Source organism: Erinaceus europaeus, chromosome 19 (assembly GCF_950295315.1).
Source record: "Erinaceus europaeus chromosome 19, mEriEur2.1, whole genome shotgun sequence".
Classification (NCBI taxonomy): Eukaryota; Metazoa; Chordata; class Mammalia; order Eulipotyphla; family Erinaceidae; genus Erinaceus; species Erinaceus europaeus.
This window is the reverse complement of record NC_080180.1, coordinates 21,297,570-21,318,569: the sequence shown is the minus strand read 5'-3', so window position 1 is coordinate 21,318,569 and position 21,000 is coordinate 21,297,570. Positions and strand designations below refer to the sequence as shown.

General features: G+C 40.8%; 1 protein-coding gene across 3 annotated transcripts in view; it reads left to right on the top strand.

Annotated features, from left to right (window-relative positions):
- Nucleotides 1-21,000, top strand: part of KDM5B (lysine demethylase 5B) — a 73,313-nt gene that overhangs the window by 37,490 nt on the left and 14,823 nt on the right. For all 3 annotated transcript variants that reach the window (XM_060178565.1, XM_060178562.1, XM_060178563.1), the window contains exons 10-22: nucleotides 771-929; nucleotides 1,962-2,143; nucleotides 4,975-5,137; nucleotides 6,372-6,491; nucleotides 7,674-7,868; nucleotides 11,019-11,200; nucleotides 11,356-11,480; nucleotides 12,534-12,684; nucleotides 12,844-12,958; nucleotides 14,474-14,829; nucleotides 15,689-15,827; nucleotides 19,530-19,709; nucleotides 20,733-20,891. In XM_060178565.1, coding sequence (XP_060034548.1) covers nucleotides 771-929; nucleotides 1,962-2,143; nucleotides 4,975-5,137; nucleotides 6,372-6,491; nucleotides 7,674-7,868; nucleotides 11,019-11,200; nucleotides 11,356-11,480; nucleotides 12,534-12,684; nucleotides 12,844-12,958; nucleotides 14,474-14,829; nucleotides 15,689-15,827; nucleotides 19,530-19,709; nucleotides 20,733-20,891 — 2,226 coding nt within the window. The remainder of the gene's footprint in view (nucleotides 1-770; nucleotides 930-1,961; nucleotides 2,144-4,974; nucleotides 5,138-6,371; nucleotides 6,492-7,673; nucleotides 7,869-11,018; nucleotides 11,201-11,355; nucleotides 11,481-12,533; nucleotides 12,685-12,843; nucleotides 12,959-14,473; nucleotides 14,830-15,688; nucleotides 15,828-19,529; nucleotides 19,710-20,732; nucleotides 20,892-21,000) is intronic.

The following is a 21,000-nucleotide window of genomic DNA, read 5'->3' as shown; positions in this document are numbered from 1 at the left end:
TAAAACAAATATTTTTAAAAATTTCATGTTCTGCCTTACTGAATGTTTGTTTCTTTTGACTCATCATGCAGTTTGCTAAACCATTTCTGATGACTTTCATATGACCTTTTATTTGTGACTGCGTTTATTTTTCTTAAAAATTGAAGACAATTGAGGCATAGGTATTTAAGGTATCTTCCTGTGAGTTTTTACCAGATTAACAACAGATCCTAGACACGATTAGTATTTTACACACACACACACACACACACACACACACACACACACACACACACACTGTACGTTGCTGCAATGATTGATAGTCATATATATATTTTTCATTATGGTTGCCTATTTTATGGTCAGCAAGGTTAAGTGAAGAAAAGCAAGAATGGACTCCAATAACATGTTAAAACATATCTCAAAGGAGCAAGCACTACTTAGATACAGTATTAGTACTCCACAATAGTTAGCTGTATTTTCTGAAATAAAAAATATCTCCACTTCCTGAATGTTGGCATTTGCTTTCACTGACTGTCTTTTATAGTAGTGGCCAGAGTGGTGCTAGAGGAACACAAATTCTTAATTCTTACTCATCTAGTTATAAAATTTCTTTCAGAAAACATTATTAGTATCACCTGGGATCAATTTCGGAGGCTTGATGAGTACAGTTGCTCCTTACAGTGCTATCCTGCATTTCCTGTCACTTAACTCTCCTGATTGTATTGGTCAGAGGCAGTTTGAGAATCTGAAGGAAAAAAAGCTTTCTTTTTTGCTCTCATTATTTCCAGATGGTCCCCACTGAACTGGTTGAGAAAGAATTTTGGCGATTGGTAAGCACTATTGAAGAGGATGTCACAGTGGAATACGGTGCTGATATTGCCTCAAAGGAATTTGGCAGTGGCTTCCCTGTTCGAGATGGGAAAATCAAACTCTCACCGGAGGAAGAGGTAAAATCTAACTGAGGTTAATTCCATTTCGAGGAGGAGGCCTGCATTTAAAGTTCAGGACAAGGGGGGTAGGGCAGTAGCACAGCCGGTTAAGCACGTGGTGCAGAAGCACAAAGACTTGGTGTTAAAGAACCCGGTTCGAGCCCCCAGCTCCCCACCTGCAAGGGTTTGCTTCACTAGTGGTAAAGCAGGTCTACAGGTGTCTCTCTTTCTCTCCTCTCTCGATTTCTCTCTGTCCTATACAACAACAACAATGATAAACAACAAGGACAACAAAAGGGGAAAAAAATAAAGTTTAGCACATCCTTGCTCTGAAAGTTATAGTGCTGAATTGACAGTAGCTATGTTACTAAAATAATAATGATAATTAATATATTTGCTGTTAATTGAAATCCTACTTTATTATCTTGGAATAATTTTATTTTGAAATTTTCAACTGAAATTTCTGGTCATATGTGCACTCAAACCAGGTGTGCCTGTACCTGGCCCCTTTAATTAAAAGTTCTTAGTGGGAAAAAAGGTTATTAATGGTAATTTTAAGAAAAGTATGACTGTCAAGACTGTGCCTACTTTGTTATGCACACAACTCAGTCCTGAGCTCAAGGCCTACCATACTGGAGCTGTGGTATTTCTCCCTCTCTTAATCTCTCTGTCACTCTCTCCTTTCTTAAAAAGTCAAAAGTGATAAAGCTTGGTGATGATGACAAGAGCAAAACAATTCTGTTATGAGAACTTCATGCCTGCAGGTCCTATACTGAGTCAAATTTGTCCCCTTAACACTGAACTTGTTGCATAGAAATGGGGACTTGTGTGTATATAATCCTTTGCCTCTCTCCGCCTCCCCCCAATGGAGGGGGGTAACAGGAAGGTAAGCCTTGAATCCACTATGCGTCAAGCTCAATGCTATGAAAACTAATGGGCCTCCCAGAAAATTAATATAGTGGCCTCTCTTCCTCAGCTGCTTTAAATTGGAGATTATTGTCAGCATGGGGCAGCTCAGCCTTTATACTTTTCTTGTCTTCCTGTTTTTAGGAATATCTTGATAGTGGCTGGAATTTGAACAATATGCCAGTGATGGAACAGTCTGTCCTTGCCCACATTACTGCAGATATATGTGGCATGAAGCTTCCTTGGTTGTATGTTGGAATGTGCTTTTCTTCATTCTGTTGGCATATTGAAGACCACTGGAGCTATTCTATTAATTACCTGCACTGGTAAGAAGTTACATATAACTGGTATCATTTGTAAGCTGGTGTTGAGTAAAGCTCTCTTTTTCATTTCAAATATAAATATCTGAAGAGTAATGAACTAGTTTTTTTCTTCTTCTTCAGATTTCTTGATATTGTTGCAACAAATATCCTAACAAGTTAAATAGTGATTCATAAAGTTTTTGTTTGTTGGGCAGTGGGGAGATAATGGTTATGCAAAAAGACCCTCATATCTGAGACTCTGAAATTCCGGGTTCAATCCCCCCACACCACCATAATCGATAGCTGAGCAGTGCTCTGGTTAAAAAAAAAAAGGCTTTTTTATAGGGGGTTGGGGGCACCTGGTTGAGCGCACATGTTACAGAGCACAAGGACTGAGGTTTGAGTCCCCAGTCCCCGCCTGCACAGGGAAAGTTTTGCGAGTGGTGAAGCAGTGCTGCAGGCGTACCTCTGACTTTCTTTCTCTCTATCTCCTCCTTCCTTCTTGATTTCTTTTTTTTAAATTTCTTTATTGGGGAATTAATGTTTTATATTCAACAGTAAATACAGTAGTTTGTACATACATAACATTTCCCAGTTTTCCATATAACAATACAACCCCCACTAGGTCCTCTGTCATCCTTCTTGGACCTGTATTCTCCCCACCCACCCACCCCAGAGTCTTTTACTTTGGTGTAATATGCCTAATTCCAGTTCAGGTTCTACTTGTGTTTTCTCTTCTGATCTTGTTTTTCAACTTGCGCCTGAGAGTGAGATCATCCTTTACTCATCCTTCTGTTTCTGACTGATTTCACTTAACATGAATTTTTCAAGGTCCATCCAAGATTGGCTGAAAATGGTGAAGTCACCATTTTTTATAGCTGAGTAGTATTCCAGTGTGTGTGTGTGTGTGTGTGTGTGTGTGTGTGTGTGTGTGTGTGTGTGTGTGTGTGTGTGTGGAGGGTAGATAGTATAATGGTCATGCAAACAGATTCTCTTTCCTGAGGCTTCAAGGTCCCAGTACAATCCCCCATACCATCATAAGCCAGAGCTGAGCAGTGCTCTGGCAAAACAAACAAACCCTCACCACCACCACAAAACACTTGTTATATTCCTTTCACCACCTCCTGGGTCTAATTATTAGAATTAAAAAAAATTATTTATAAAAAGGAAACAAAACCATAGGACAGAGGGGTAAAATTCTACACAATTCCCACCACCAGAACTCTGTATCCCCTTCCCTCCCCGATAGCTTTCCTATTCTTTAATAAAAAAGATATTTTATTTTATTTTATTCATATCTGTTCTTTTCCCTATCCCCCCCTTTTTAAAAAAGAAGGAGTTGGGTGGTAGCACAGCAGGTTAAGCACAGGTGGCACAAAGCGCAAGGACAGGCATGATGATCCTGGTTCAGTAAAACAAGGGCAACAGAAGGGAAAATAAATATATTTTAAAAATTTTAAAAATGCTTTGGTATACTGTAGACTCACTTAAATCTCCCCTCAGAAATTGAAGATGTCCCACAAGAGGAGGGAAGGTGGTAATGTAATGTGAGCATTCAACCAGGAAGTGCTTCTATATATATCACCACTTGTCCTTCCCTAGGAAATTGTTCCCAACTGAAAAATGAAGATCATATGGTACCTCATAGGGATGTTATAGATTAATCGCCAGTTTAAAGTCTTTTGGAGAATAAGTGCTCTCGGGTGCCAGGCGGTGGCACAGCGGGTTGCGCACATGGCGTGAAGCGCAAGGACCGCCGTAAGGATCCGAGTTCGAGCCCCCTGGCTCCCCACCTACAGTGGGGTCACTTCACAGGCAGTGAAGCAGGTCTGCAGGTGTCTGTCTTTCTCTTCCCCTCTCTGCCTTCCCCTCCTTTCTTCCTTTTCTCCCTGTCCTAACAGTAACAATACTAACAATAATAATAACAGCAATGATAAACAAGGGCAATAAAAGGGGAAAAAATAGCCTCCAGGAGCAGTGGATTCCAGTCCAGTGATAACCCTGGAGGAAAAAAAAAGAATGAGGGTTCTTTAGAAATGCTAATTAGGGGGTCGGGCGGTGGCGCAGTGGGTTAAGCGCACGTGGCGCAAAGCGCAGGGACCGGCGTAAGGATCCCGGTTCGAGCCCCGGCTCCCCACCTGCAGAGGAGTCGCTTCACGGGCGGTGAAGCAGGTCTGCAGGTGTCTATCTTTCTCTTCCCCTCTCTGTCTTCCCCTCCTCTCTCCATTTCTCTCTGTCCTGTCCAACAACAAAACAACGTCAACAATGGCAATAATAACCACAACGAGGCTGCAACAACTAGGGCAACAAAAAGGGGGAAAAATGGCCTCCAGGAGCGGTGGATTCATGGTGCAGGCACCGAGCCCAGCAATAACCCTGGAGGAAAAAAAAAAAAGAAATGCTAATTACCTTATCAGTGTGTAAATCATCCTGAGAAAAGGCACATAGTTGCATTACTTGTCAATTGTTATGGCAAACTGTAGTAAGCACATACTACGATATAGTTAATAACATATACCTTGTAGTCTAAAAATTATATATTTCTTAATGAGACCAGAACATCATCCTGCCATATGTAATGCTGGGAGTCAGACATGAACTCTAGATAGCCGCATTTACTGATGGGGCAGAAGAGGGAGGAGGAAGAGGACCCTGAAATGGAAAGTTTCATGTTTAAACTCTTTTCTTAAAGAAGGAAAACTTATCACATATGGTCAGATCACAGTTCCAGTCTTTCTTCAGCTTGAACATGCCTTTGTAGTATAGCCTTAGAAGGAGAATCTAAAAATATGAACTGGTTAACCCCCCCTTTTTGTATTTGTATTGCATACTTATTTCTGTAATCATATTTCTAGGGGTGAGCCAAAAACCTGGTATGGAGTTCCAGGGTATGCTGCTGAGCAACTTGAAAATGTGATGAAGAAGCTGGCTCCAGAGCTCTTTGTGTCCCAGCCAGACCTCCTCCACCAACTTGTGACTATCATGAACCCCAATACCCTGATGACTCACGAAGTGCCTGTATGTTCTCCTGTTACTCAGGATTAATCCACCCCTTTACATTTTCCCCCTCCTCAGAGTACAACATGATAGTAGGAAACAGCTGTTCAGTGTTCCTGGCTAGCCAGTGGGACTGTATTCTCAGACACTGAAAACTAAAGTTTGATAAGCAGTCTTATTGTGTGAAAAATAAATGCAGTTCTACCTCCCTTTCTTTTAGCCCCTAGTGTCCAATTAAGTTGTTTTTAGTATTCGGGTCTGACAACCATTACCAGTATTACTTTTCAGACTATCATTTTTGTTTCTATCTTCACTCAAGTATTTAAAGATAAACCTGTTATTTGTCAGTGTAAATTAAATTACCATGAAAATGGCTAGTTTCTGCTGCTTTTAGCCCTAAACACTGCTGTGAGTATTGTTCATGCTCTGTCCTGACCCTGCTGTATAGAGTAGGCACTGGAGCAGCCAAATGGCTCATTTGCAAAGTGTGCCTGCTGCTCTAGTGTGTGTTCTATCATGCCTCACTGGAAGAGGCTTAGGTGGTATGCTTGTGTAATACCTACCTTTCTTTCTCTCCTCCCCTCTTTCTCTCATTATTTTTAATTTTATATTTTTATTTCTGATTTAATAGTGATTTACATGATTACAAGATAATGGAAGTATAATTACACACCACTCCCAACACCGAAGTCTCTGTCTCTCTGAGCATGTCGGCCTGTGGTGGTGAAGCCCCAACAGTGACAAAAAGAATCACATATTGACTCCATTTGATCTTAATTTTAAATGATGAATTGAAATGGTATACTTAGTAGATCCTAGTTACATTTACTTAAGAGACATTTCAAGTTTTTGAGCTTGGAATGTAGTATTTCCACTCCAAACCAGCATTGATTGTGGTATTTCCTCTGAAATTGATATATCTGTATATCTATTACTACATCCTTATGCCCCAGATTAGGAAATTATAAAGAGTTGTCCTGACACTGTATAGACATGTTTTCTTGGCGATATACTTACTAATCAACCCTGGTGATGTGGGGAACTACCCCATCTTGTGGCAGAAGTGAGTAGGTACTAGTCTACCATGTGTCCAGGTCCCTTTTTCTTCCCACCTTGCTCTCTCCCATTAATTGATAGAACCATCTTTTTGGGACTCTACATCTACATTATCCTCTTTTTTTTTTTTTTAATGTCTATATTATCTTTACTGTGAATGTCACTAAGAGAGAATAATCTCCTGTTCCTGTTTCTCTAGGTTTACCGAACAAATCAGTGTGCCGGGGAGTTTGTGATCACATTTCCAAGAGCTTACCATAGTGGTTTTAACCAAGGTTTTAATTTTGCTGAGGCTGTGAACTTCTGTACTGTTGACTGGGTATGTAATTAACACTCAGTATAGCCTTTTCCAATCTGTTGTTTTCCTGCAGATGCTTTAAAAACTGACTGCTGTATAGTTGCTAATTCAGATTGCTGCTCAAATGACTGGTCTGTAAATTGCCCTTGACAGTGTGATATAAAGTACTTCCATAAAATTGTAAATCAGACTTAGACTAATCACTCAATGTGAGTTCAACTGATAGAATTTCATTTTGTAGCAATTTTGATAGTTAAAAAAAAAAAAAAGCCTTTTGATTTACCTTTTGGCTGAAATTTAGTATCTTTTTACACACTGGCAACAAATTGTTCTGGTCCTGATTCACTCTAAAGCACTAGCTTAAATTATACAACACAGCAGCATGTATTTATTTCTCTTCCATATAAAGAGCACTGGTCAGCTGTGGCTTATGGTGGTGCTGGGGATTGAACCAGAAATCCAGAAGCCTCAGACATGGAAGTGTTTTGCTTAACCATTATTGTCATATTTTGCTTTATTTTTTAAGATTTTTTTTTTCTTATATTTAATAGGATGGAGAGAAATTGAGAGAGGAGAGGTAGACAGGGACAGAGAAAAAGAGACACCTGCAGAACTGCTTCACCACTTGTAAAGCAGCCCTCTGTGGGTGGGGGCCCAAGAGCTTGAACCCAGGTCCTTGCACATAGTAAGTAAAATGTGCTCTCAACCAAATGAGCCACTGCCTAGTCCCTATAAACATTATTACCTCCCCTGTCCAACACAGCAATTTTAAATTTGGCTTTAGTTGTAATGTTGAAATATTATAGTGTCGGTGCAACTTAAAAAAAATAAAATTATTAGTTTACTCAGTTCTTTTCTGAATAATGGGTCTATACAGGTCATAATTATTTTCTCTTATGTTGTTTTGGGAGCATAGTTAATTGCTTGTAGTAGGGATAGCCACATCAGTTCAAATTATATTTGAAATTGGATTATATACTGTTGTGAACATGCATATATTGTTGATCCATTGTGTTTTTTAAACCTTTTTTAAACTGAATTACCTAACATGCCAGATACTTGATGTGCAGTCACTAGAGACCTAGCATAATAACCTTAGAGCCTGGCTTTAGAGTTTATGTAAGTGCTATGACCTAGATTTGGAAATATGACAACCAGATAGGGAGGAGAAAGGCAAATATCATGTATTTCTCTCTTATACAGCTTCCATTAGGCCGACAGTGTGTGGAGCATTACCGTCTGCTTCACCGCTATTGTGTTTTTTCCCATGATGAGATGATTTGCAAGATGGCTTCCAAGGCTGATGTACTAGATGTCGTAGTGGCTTCAACTGTACAGAAAGACATGGCCATTATGATTGAGGATGAGAAGGCTTTAAGAGAAACTGTTCGTAAATTGGTAAGGTTCTTGAAATCCCAGTTGCATGTCATTGAATATTACTTCGTAAAGTAATTCTTCACTGTTTATAACAGATGAATAATATTATCTTGTGGTTTTTAATTTTTGTTTGTCTACAGTGGCTAATGATATCTTGTAGTCATTTGCTATTGAGAAAATGGTTTCAGGCTACCTCTTTTGTTGAATTGTTCCTAAGAATCCTGTTTATTATAGATACCAGACCTTTATTTGGTTCATGTGTAACATTTCTCAGTTTTCCACATAAAACTCTTAGCCCACCACTTAGGTCCTCCTTCACCATCTTGTTCCAGGAGTTGAGCACTCCCCCCATCCCCAGAGTCCTTTAATTTGGTGCAGTACACCATATTCAGTCTAAGTTCTGCTTATTTATGTATTTTTATTGCCACCAGAGTTAACTGCTATGGCTCAAGTGCCTTCACAGTGAGTCCACGCTTTGATGACCATTTTTTCCCTTTTCCCCTTTCCTCTTTCCCTTCTCTTCTCCCTTTCCCCCACCATCCTGCGCCCTCCCCCTGCCCAAGTTCTCCCCTCCTCCTCCTCACTGTTTTCCCCTCCCCTTATCCCTCCCTGTCTCCCTTCTCCCATCCCTCCTTCCTGTTTGTTTTGATAGGACAGAAATTGAGAAGGTGCACATTGTAAGATGTGCGCTCAACCAGGTGTGCAACCACCTGGTCCCTTTGGTGGTATTATTATTAATTATTTATTTAATTTATTTTTCTTTAAAGGTCAGGGAGATTATACTTCACAGTGGCAACTCAGATCTTGCATGTCCAAATTTGAACTCTGGTCCCAGTAGCCACAATTCAACAGTCCTCTGGTTAAAATAAGTCAGTAGAACAAATAGAAACTTTGTTTTGTTTTAGCACACCTTGGCTTCTCCTTAAAGAAACAACTTACTGATTTTTCTGCCCAAAGCCTTTTGGATATATGTACATATACCAGAGCACTGCTCAGTTCTGGCTTATGGAAGTGCAGGGAGGACTGAACCTGGGACCAGGGAGTCTCAGGCATGAGAGCCTATTTGTAAAACCATTATGCTACCTTGAGTAGGCACAGTCTGTCCCCTTACTTATTAAAATTATATTGAGCCCCTTCATTATTTTGCAAGTGGCACCAGTTTATCATTTTTGTATTTCATGTTTTAGGCTCTGTTCTTTCAATTTTCAATCCTAATTGACCTATATCCTGTAACCTGACTATACCGAGTAGTATTACTAGCCTATAAATTATTTTTTGACAGTCATATCTGCAAATAATTGTTATTATATATCCAAAGATAGAGAACCATAGATGGGCCTTTGTAACAGGGTTCTTTTCTTCCTTTTTTTTTTTTTTTTAATGTGCCTCTTTTATATAGATGCCTAAAAGTCCCCTAGAGCCTATTATGTATCAGGAATAGTTTATTCCTGACTTTCTTCCCCCCACCCCAGATATTTACCATTAGGGGAAATAGCACCCAAAGGCATAAGTACCACATGAAAGTTTTAGCTCATTTTTGGGGGGATTTTGAGAACTTAGTTTTTATCCAAATACGTAGATTTACATACAAATTAAAATTAAGTGACCTTTCATTTTCATTATCAACTAAAATTCATAAAGATTTAGAATTAACTGATTTGCTCTTTTTATTTTTTTAAAATATATTTTTAATCTTTATTACTGGATAGAGACAGCCAGAAATCTAAAGGGAAAGGAGAGATAGAGAGGAAGAGATACAGAGAGACACGTTTGTTTTACCACTCTTAAAGCTTTCCCTGTGTATGTGGGGACCAGGGTGCTTGGACCTGAGTCCTTTTGCACTGTATTGTGTACACTCAACCAGGCATGCCAGCACCCAGCCCCTGATTTGGTCTTAATTTTAAACTTAGAATTCTACCATCTCCATTGCAAAATTCTTTTGAAATGTCAGGAAATCCCATATTAAACCCAAAATTTGGGGGTCGGGCTGTAGCACAGCAGGTTAAGCACACGTGGCACAAAGCGCAAGGACCCACTAAGGATCCTGGTTCAAGCCCCCAGCTCCCCACCTGCAGCAGGGGAGTTGCTTCTCAAGTGGTGAAGCAGGTCTGCAGGTGTCTTTCTCTCCCCCTCTCTGTCTTCCCCTCCTCTCTCCATTTCTCTCTGTTCTATCCAACTACAATGAAATCAATACCAACAATAATAACTACAACCATAAAACAAGGGCAACAAAAGGGAAAATAAATAAATATTAAAAAAAAAAACACCAAAATTCATCCATACCATTTTTCTTACATTCTATAATCTTTGATGGTTCTTGTAACTGGCCAGAGGTAATGTGGTCAAAATACTAAAATGAAAGATAAGAATAAAACAAACATGCTTGATGGCTCATAAACCTACTTCATCAGACTCTTGTATTGTCAAAATTAGATGCTTCACTCCAGTCCCTGGGATTGAACCCATGGCCACATACATGTTACATCCCTGGCCCTGAAGGCTGAATTTTAATCCAGTTCCAGATGAGAATAGATGGTAGAAGATATACTCTGGAAAAGCTCTCGCTAGATGTTGGACGTCAAGCTATATTTCTAATTTGATTCAAGACTTCTTTTTTTCTTGATACTCTTTTGGCTAGGGAATTGACACATATTGCCTGTCCTTTTCAAAATGAGATCCCCTCAGATAACTTTTTATATAAGTACTAATAGGCTATTCAACATCTTCCTATATCATTTGCAAATCCTGCTGGTTAGTCTTTCCCACTTGCTTCATTTCCTAACTTTTGTGTTACTTTTATGGGTTCTTCTGAAGCCCTACACAGTATTTCCTTTGAAGTAGAAGACATACACATTTAATTTGCTTTGTATCCATAATGACAGTTTTGAGTAGGCTACATACCTAGTCACAGTAGTTTCATATTTCTGTTAGTATCTGTTTTCATATTCAGTTCAATGGCCAACACAATACATACCTTGTCCAAAACTCTGTTCTCTCTACACAAAGTAGATCAACTTGCGCATACTTGCTAGGTCACTCTTTGGTATGTCTTTACATGCATTTTAGCCATGTACCCTATATTTTGATAAGGCTCTTTTTAACTTTTCATTTTAAACACAACTTTTGCATGCTTGTCTTAGGAGACGAGTCTCTAAATATACTTTATTCTAGGGAGTAATCGATTCAGAAAGGATGGATTTTGAGCTCTTGCCAGATGATGAGCGTCAGTGTATAAAGTGCAAAACCACATGTTTCATGTCTGCCATCTCCTGTTCTTGTAAACCTGGCCTGCTTGTCTGCCTCCATCATGTTAAGGAACTTTGTTCCTGCCCTCCTTATAAATATAAACTGCGGTGAGTATGACTAATGATTTCCCCCCCTTCGTTGGAAAGCACTAAATTCCTAATAAAATTTCATGACATCTCTATTCCAGGGCTGAAATGTTAAGTGTAAAATGTCTAATTTTCTCTGGAACTATTCATATCCAAGTCTACTCTTCTGTTTGCAGGTATAGATACACTCTGGATGATCTCTACCCCATGATGAATGCGCTTAAGCTTAGAGCAGAATCTTACAATGAATGGGCCTTGAATGTGAATGAAGCTCTGGAGGCGAAAATTAATAAGAAGAAAAGTATGTGGTATAGAAAGTGTGACTTGGGGAGTTGGGCGGTAGCGCAGCGGGTTAATTTTAGGTGTGGTGCAAAGTACAGAGATTGGCACCTGCAGGGGAGTCGCTTCACAGGAGGTGAAGCAGGTCTGCGGGTGCCTCTCTTTCTCTCCCGCTCTCTGTCTTCCCCTCCTATCTCCATTTCTCTCTGTCCTTTCCAACAACAACGATAGCAATAATAACTACAACAATAAAACAACAAGGGCAACAAAAGGGAATAAATGTTTTTAAAAAGTGTGATTTGACGATTTGGCAAATTGGGACTGATTTTCATGTAACTAATTTAAAGTTATCAGCAAAAGGATGAGTGGAAGCTACCCAGCTTTGTCCTGGTTAGTGCCCCTGACCAGCCAGGTTGACAGCATTCTAGCAGAGAAGGTTTTCAAGCCAGGAGTGGATGAGGCAGATGTTCTACCAAAGTGAACTATTGATCTGCGTGTAAGAAACAACCTAGAACAAACTGCTTAGATCTTATGACAGAGGTAGCATGTCATCAGTCTCTGAAATGCTGGTTTAATCACATTAATTACAGTTCTAATCAAAACCAAAAGCCCTCTTTCTCTTTACTATTACTTTGAAAGTCACAGCTTCTTTTCCCATCTCCTTCAAAGTGTTTTCATTTGCTTCCCTTGCTTCAGTTCCTTGGGTGGCTCTGCCCCCTCCCGCACACCAGTTACCCGGCCTCTGTCCATTCAGTGCCAAAGGAAGAAGTGGCTCAAGCCACAGTAAAATCTGTGTTTGCTTTCTTTCAACAGAAGTTATTGTTCCTTTTTGTGTATCTTAAACATTTCAAGTCTAAATGTGTCTACAGACCAATTCCAGACAGTTGTGAAACATTCCACTTTAGTCAGAAAAATACAAAAAGATACATTGATCACATTTCCCAGTCAGTGAAGACATTTGCAGACTATTTTAAAATTATAGAGAACTCACAAAAGCAAGCTCATTCTATTTAGTTCATATCAATAGCAGTATATGTAGTGGATATAAAATAAGACAACCTTTCTTCATTTCTAGGCCTTGTCAGTTTTAAGGCTTTAATTGAAGAGTCTGAAATGAAGAAATTCCCAGACAATGATCTTTTGCGTCACCTTCGTTTAGTCACACAAGATGCAGAGAAGTGTGCCTCTGTTGCACAGCAGTTGCTTAATGGCAAAAGGCAAACTAGGTATGTACTTCTGAATACTCGGTTGTAGACTCTAGTGGTTAGGCCTAGAAACCTGTTTATTGTTGATCCCTTTATCTTGCATTCCTGTGCTAGTAGAGCCCGAGAGTGGCGAGTATACATATATTCTCATGTGGATTCCTCCAAACTTCATCTTTATAGGTATCGATCTGGCGGAGGGAAGTCCCAGAATCAGTTGACAGTCAATGAACTTCGGCAGTTTGTGACTCAGCTCTACGCTCTTCCATGTGTCCTTAGTCAGACACCATTGCTAAAGGTAACTCTAGAGGGGCACGAGGGAGAGTGCTCCAGTAATGCCGTACTTGATTAGTCAACGTCATCAAGTCATTTTGGAACTTAATTATGATGGTATAGCTTTGCCACTTGTGAAGCACCCACCCTACCTGGGAGGACTGGGGGTTTCAGCCCAAATCCTCACACATGCTGACTACCTGGTCCTACAAGTCATTTTCTTGAGTGATGTATTTGCACATGTTTTTCATTTTTTCTTACACCAGAGCATCACTCAGCGCTCTGCATGTGTGGTGTGAGGGATCAAACATGGAACTTTCTTTAGTCATTTATTTTTCTAGAGTACTGCTCAGCTTTGGCTTATAGTGGTACAAGGGATTAAACCTGGGACTTCAGAGCCTCAGGCATGAGAGTCTCTTTGCATAACCAACATGAGACTTTATATTCATGTGCTTTCATTTCTTTTTTTCTTTTTAAACACTGGACTTTATTCATAGATTCTCTTTAAGATTGCCTGCACTACAAATTCATTGCTCCTGTGGAGGCCATTTTCCCCACCTTGTTGCCCTTGTTATTGCCCTTGTTGCCATTGCTGTTGTTGGGTACGACAGAGAGAAATCAAGAGAGAAGGGTAAGACAGGAGGAGAGAAAGACGGACACCTGCAGACCTGCTTCACTGCTTGTGAAGCAACCCCCCTGTAAGTGGGTAGTTCCGTGGTCGAACTGGGAACCTTATACCGGTCCTTGCATTTCACGCTATGTGCAATTAACCACTGTGCTAACGCCCAGCCCCCCTTTTATTTATTTATTTTTCAAAGATGTATTTACTTATAAGAGGGTATAACAAACAAGAGCATCAGTCTCTGGCACATGTGGATACCAGGAACTGAACTTGGAACTCCATGCTCAAGATTCCAATACCTTATTCACTGTGCCACCTCTCAGGCCGCCTACATGTTTTTAATAGAACACTGAGTGATTGGTGTGTAAACAGATAATAAAGCAGCCTTGCAAAGGTGATTTCCTTAAGAGATCATTTTATTTCATGAGATAGATAGGTATGGGCAGGGGCATAGGTACTGCCAGGGATCAGACTTGCAAGTCCAAATTCAACCACTGAAGCTGCAGAAATTTGTTATTTATTTATTTATTTATTTATTTTGAGAGAGAGAGAGAGAGAGAGACAGACACCAGAGCATTGTGCAGCTTTGACTTATGGTGGTGCCAGGAAATTAACCTAGGACCACCAAGCCTAATGACTGAACACCTGGTATTCTGTGGGTACATTATCTCCTGGGCCCTGAGAACTTTCACCTTGAAGATTAACAACCATGTTACTCCTTGTAATTGATATGAACTCTTTGTCATAGTCACTTGTTTTAGCTGTCAGCTGATTTAGGTACTATCTTATTTACCATGGTATTAAAATCAAGTGAAGGAGAGTCACAGGGAATGTTTATAAGTATCAGATATTCTAAGTGTAAAAAAGTCATTTACTGAACCTGCTGTTTTGATTGGGGGAAAAACTATTGCTTTTTAGGATCTCTTGAATCGAGTGGAAGATTTCCAACAACACAGCCAAAAATTGCTCTCTGAAGAGACGCCCAGTGCTGCTGAGCTACAGGACTTGCTAGACATCAGCTTGGAGTTTGACGTTGAGCTTCCACAGCTTGCGGAGATGCGTACCCGCCTGGAACAGGCTCGCTGGCTCGAAGAGGTGCAACAAGCTTGCCTTGACCCCAGCTCCCTTACTTTAGATGATATGAGACGCCTCATAGATCTGGGAGTGGGCTTGGCCCCTTATGCAGCAGTTGAGAAAGCTATGGCCCGGCTTCAGGAACTGCTTACGGTATCAGAGCATTGGGATGACAAAGCCAAGAGTCTTCTCAAGGCCAGGTAAAAGAAGCAAACACTCGCATCTCTCCCTTGGGGAGGGCTGGGTAGTATATTTAACTTGGAGCATATGGTGAGTGCAGAGTAGTAGCCATGGGAGTACATGAGAGAGATAGCTAGGATATTTGGGGTTACTTTACAACTTAATACTTTTTCTTATTTTACTGGTTATGAAACGAATGATTCAAATGGACTTTTAGTCCATTTAAAGAAATTGCCCTGGATCTAATAGCATCTTTGAGAGAAGAAAATAGCTTAAAATAAGTTGAACGGATTAAGCCCACGGCCGTTCGGGTTAAAGAGAATATGCAGAGTTGTGAAAATGAAGGTTGTGCCCGTGCCCCGCAGAGGAGAGGACTATAGATGTGCAGTAGCGCGTGCCACTCCAGGTGACGGGATGAATTCAGCTGATCTCCTCAGGGGGGAGAAGACTAGCTTCTCTCTGCTTTCCAATTGACATCTTAAACTATAACAATTGGCTGGATTCTAGACTGTTACAATTCTAAAATGACGATGATTGAGCAGAGTTCAGTAGTTTTTGGCCTTATGCTTTTGAGTATGTAGGTATTCTTGAGAATTTTAATTTTCTTAGTGAAATTGTATCTCAGTGGTATATGTAGTTCAACATAGAATTATGGAAATTTATCATTGCACTACCATAAGTTCATGAATAAGTAGAACTTAAAACTATTTTAGGTGTTCCTAAATCTTGACTTGGAACTAGTTAGTTTGATCTCCCAATTGAGAAAAATGTATTTGCTATACTGAGCTCAAATGGTTTTTCTAGTTTAGCCAACAAGCCTTAAGAAAACTGAACTCCCACATGGAATACTAAGTGGTTTTTATGCTTCATTTTCTATAGACCTCGACATTCCCTGAATAGTCTTGCTACGGCAGTAAAGGAGATTGAGGAGATCCCCGCATATCTGCCCAGTGGTGTGGCTCTGAAAGACTCTGTGCAAAGAGCCAGAGACTGGCTTCAGGATATAGAAGCCCTGCAGGTTGGTTAAAGAAAAATTCACGACCGCGTAAATCCATCTCTAAAGAGCAATCATTGAAAACCTGTGAAGGTGGGGCTAGAGGAATAGCTTACCAGGGAGGGAGGGTCTCACTTGCCATGCCCAAGAAGCATGTGGGGCATCTCTGGCACATCTCTCCCTGTCTGTCTCTCTCTTCATCTCTGTCTTTAGGGGAAAAGTTGTGAAGTATAATATATGGACTTCCTACACAGATGCGTATTTGGAATTGGTTGAATGACCAGTTCCACTCATTAGACTTTACTTACCCATTGACTGCCTTGGCCAGATGGTATTTCTTTCCATGTCCTAGAAGAGATGCTGGGTGGTGGTGGTAAATGGTAAAGTGACTTCACTTGTATGTTTTTAAGGACTCTCAAACTCTCAATACCAGAGAAGTTTTCCCTCTAGCTCTTCACAGTCCTCAGCAGTGTACTAGAGTTCCTTTTCCTCCATGTCCTTGCCAACACTGGTTCTGTGATATAGGTCACTCTCAACACTGTGAGGTGGTCTCTCATTGTGGCTTTAATTTGAACTTTTATAATAATAATAATAGAAGTGATGTTGAGCAATTGTCATGTATTTGTAAGCCATCTGTATGCTCACTTGAGTGTATTCAGAGCTTTGGCCAACTTTATTGGATTACTCTTAAAAAATTTTTTTTTTTAAAGATGGAAACCTATGTATTTAATTGCTACCAGGATTATTGCTGGGGCTTGGTGCCTGTGTGCAAAAAAGGGAGAGAAAGGCTCCCGGCTGCTTTTCTCTCCCCCCCTTTCTATTTTATTGGATAGGATGGAGAGAGAATTCAGAGAGGAGTGGGAAATATAGAGAGGGAGAGAGAAAAATAGACACATAGGCCTGCTTCACTGTTCCTGCAGGTAGGGAACAGGGGTTGAACCTAAGTCCTCGTGTATGGTAATGTATGCACCCCTATGTGCTATGTGCCAAAGACACACACACACACACACACACACACACACACACACACACACACACACACACACACACACACTTTAAAATAGATTTTATCTGTTCTTTTTAAATTTATTTATAAAAAGGAAGCATTGACAAAACCATAGGATAAGAGGGTTACAGCTTCGCACAATTCCCACCACCAGACCTCAGTATACCAACCCCTCCCCTGACAGCTTTCCTACTCTTTTTTTTTTTTAAATATTTATTTATTCCCTTTTGTTTCCCTTGTTGTTTTATTGTTGTAGTTATTATTGATGTCATTGTTATTGGATAGGACAGAGAGAAATGGAGAGATGAGGGGAAGACAAAGAGCGGGAGAGAAAGACACCTGCAGATCTGCTTCACCACCTGTGAAGACTCCCCTGCAGGTGGGGATCTGGGGGCCCAAACCGGGATCCTTGTGCCGATCCTTGGGCTTTGCACCACTTGCGCTTAACCTGCTGCGCTACCTCCTGACTCCCTCCTAGTTGGTTTTTATGGGAGTCTGACTCAGCTATTTTCTTTTCTTTTCCTCTCCTCTCCTCTCCTCTCCTCTCCTCTCCTCTCCTCTCCTCTCCTCTCCTCTCCTCTCCTCTCTTCTCCTCTCCTTTTCTTTTCCCTCCTCTCCTCTCCTCTCCTTTTCTTTTCCCTCCTCTCCTCTCCTCTCCTCTTCTTTTCTTTTCCCTCCCCTCCCCTCCCCTCCCCTCCCCTCCCCTCCCCTCCCCTCCCCTCCCCTCCCCTCCCCTCCTCTCCTCCTTGCCAGAGCATGACTCAGCTTGGGCTTGTGGTTGTCAGCTGACAAAATAGCCCACTTGGATAGCATTCTGCTTTACCACATGTGTGGTTTTAGCCAGTTCTTCACAGCATTGAAGGGAGCTTCAGTGCTCTGCTTTGTTTCTCTGTCTCTGCCATCTGGTTATCTGGCCATCTGAAAAAGTCATTGAAGAGTAGTGAAGCCCCAGGGATGAATAGAAATATCATCCCGTGGTAGTGCAGTGGGTTAAGTGCATGTGGCGCAAAGCACAAGGACCAGCATGAGGATCCTGGTTCGAGCCCCAGCCCCCCACCTGCAAGGGAGTAGCTTCACTGGCAGTGAAGCAGGTCTGTCTCTCCCCCTCTCTGTCTTCCCCTCCTCTCTCCATTTTCTATCCAACAATGACTCCAACAATAAAACAACAAGGGCAACAAAAGGAAATAAATAAATAAATAAATAAATAAATAAATAGAAAGAAATGTCATCCCCACCCCCCAAAAAACAAAAGTATCTTTTTCTCATGATTGGTAGCAACCAAAAAGATGAGGTCCTTGCAATAAGGAAGAGCAAGCATACAAAACCAGAAAGGGCATGTTTTTTTGATATATATGCTTCCTTTGTATATATTTTTTAAAGATTTTATTTATGAGATAGGAGGAGAGAAAAAGAACCAGACATCACTCTGGCACATGTGCTGCCCGGGATCAAACTCAGGACCTCATGCTTGAGAGTCCAAAGCTTTACCACTGCGCCACCTCCCGGACTACCCTTTGTATATTTTTTAAAAGATATTGATTGGATAGGGACAGAGAGAAATCAAGAGGTAATGGGGAAATAAAGAGGCGCCTTCTTTCATATTTGTATAATGTATGTACTACTTAATACTATGCTTGCAACAGTGCTCATGAGGGTAAGAGATAAATTTGTTCCATTCTGGAAATAATAGTGCATTCTTTATTTGACTCATAACAAGGGGCTGCTTCTCACTTACTAGATTACTTAAAAGTGTTATTCAGTATTCTCTTATAAATATAGGAAGTACTTCTTGTGTTTCTAAATTGAATATCATAGGAATATTGTATAATTTGTGGTTCATCTTTTAAATGTCTAGCCGAACACTTAATGATCTTGTAGTGTGTCCTTTAAATTACAGATTCTATTCAAAGCCTTGATGGATCGAAGTCAAATACTTTTTATTCAGACTACATTACAGTGATCTGGTGACATTATGTGTCACATTTCATCTAGATGTGGCTCATTCAGTAAGATTTATATTGTTTGAGGACAATGTCTGTGCTACCAATATTCCCCCACAAGGTCTCCCTAGTGTTTTTAGTTTTACTTATTTGGGGGTCTTATTCTCAGAAATAGGGTCCTGAGTCCTAGCAGCATCATATCACCAGGCAGTTTGTTAGAAATGCACGTCATGAACTTTTCCCTGGTGACCTGAGTCAGATTATCTGGGGTTGGACCTCAGGAAACTGCTCAGATGGGATTTTCAATTTCCATGAATATGAAAGTTTTATGAACTGATGTGCTTTCCCCACTCAATTTAGTTTACTAAGTAACTTACACTGTAATGTATACACTCTTATCAGGTGCACCACTGCTGGCCCCAAAACTTTATTTTATTTATTTATTGGATAGAGACTGCCAGAAATTGAGAGGGAATGGGAAGAGAGAGACACTTGCAACACTGCTTCCCCACTCGCAGAGCTTTTCCTCGCAGGTGGGAACCAGGGACTCAAACCCAAGCCCTTGGGCACTGTAATGTAACTTATACTGAGCGAGTTAAAATGTGACATTTTCACTGGGTGAAGGGATACATATTATGTGCACTATCACCACTCTGGTGTCAGCTGTCAGGTTTTGTTGAAATTTGGTGGTGAATTTAACATGTAGAGATCACTGAGCAAGCCACTTTACATAAGAGTATTTAATTTTCTATGTTTCCTTAATTTTTCTTGATTTATCAGGTTGGAGGACGTGTGCCAGTGTTAGACACACTAATAGAACTTGTTGCGCGAGGCCGATCTATCCCAGTGCATCTTAATTCTTTACCAAGACTGGAATTGCTTGTAGCTGAGGTTCAGTCTTGGAAAGAATGTGCTGCAAATACATTCTTGACTGAGAACTCTCCATATTCTCTCCTAGAGGTAAGTTAACAACCAGACCGTCTGCAACACCTTATTCTTCTCATTACAACTTTTTTTGTGTGTGTGATGCAGGGGATTGAACCTGGGACTTTGGAGCCTCAGGGTTGAGAGTCTCTTTGTATGACCATTATGCTATCTACCCCCACCCCTTATTGCAATTTCTCAATCTGTGTTGCAGTTGGTCTTTTAACTGTGGCCATACTTTGCCTGTTGTATTTCACAGTGTCTATGTCTATCTGTGTCTGATGAAGTGGTGTCACTGTGCTTTTAATGGTTTTGCTTGTTGGGCTTTGCTCTGAGATGATGCCGGCTATGTGCTATGCATAGGACTGGTGCGCATCTCATTTTCTACCCCCCCCCACCCCCAGCTCTGGTTTATGGTGGTGTGGGGGACTGAACCTGGGACCTTGTAGCCTCAGGCATGAGTCTTGTTTGTATAACATGTTATATACCCTACCATCTCTCTCTTTTATTTTTTGTTTTTTTAATTTTTTGCCTCCAGGGTTGTTGCTGGGGCTTGGCGTCTGCACTATGAATCCACTGCTCCCGTAGGCCGTTTCCCCCCCCCCCCCCATTTTTGTTGCCCTTTTTGTTATCGTTGTTGTTGTTGGATAGGACAGAGAGAAACTGAGAGAAGAGGGGAAGACCAGGAGAAAGATAGGCACCTACAGACCTGCTTCACCATTTGTGAAGTGACCCCCCCCCCCCCCCCCGTAGGTGGGGAGCCAGGGGCTCAAACTGGGATCTTTGCGCCATGTGCACTTTACCCACTGTGCTACCGCCTAGCCTCACCCCGCCCTCATTTTTTTTTTTTTTTTTTACTGTTTAAGTACGTCTGAAATCCAAGTAAATATGTTGCTAGTCCTTTCCCTCTTCTGTAGAGGGATTTTCTGGTTTCATGCCTGTGTAGTCCAAGGAAAATGTAAGATGATAAGAAATTTACATCCTCCCCACTGCTTTTACTTTGGACCTTTTAATGCTTTACCTGAGATTTTTACAAATGACTGTACTTGTCCTACATAGGTGCTGTGTCCTCGATGTGATGTTGGCCTTTTGGGACTGAAGAAGAAGCAGAGAAAGTTAAAGGAATCCTTGCTAAGTGGAAAGAAGAAAAGCACCAAATTAGAGAGCCTGAGTGACCTGGAGAGAGCTTTAACTGAGAGCAAAGAGACCGCGTCAGCTGTACGTTAATGGAATTTCCCCTTATTTTCTCTGCTGGTGGGAAGGATAATTTCTAACCATTTGTTTACAGAGATACTGGGAAGGAAAAAGTAGAAGGATAGCTTCTTTT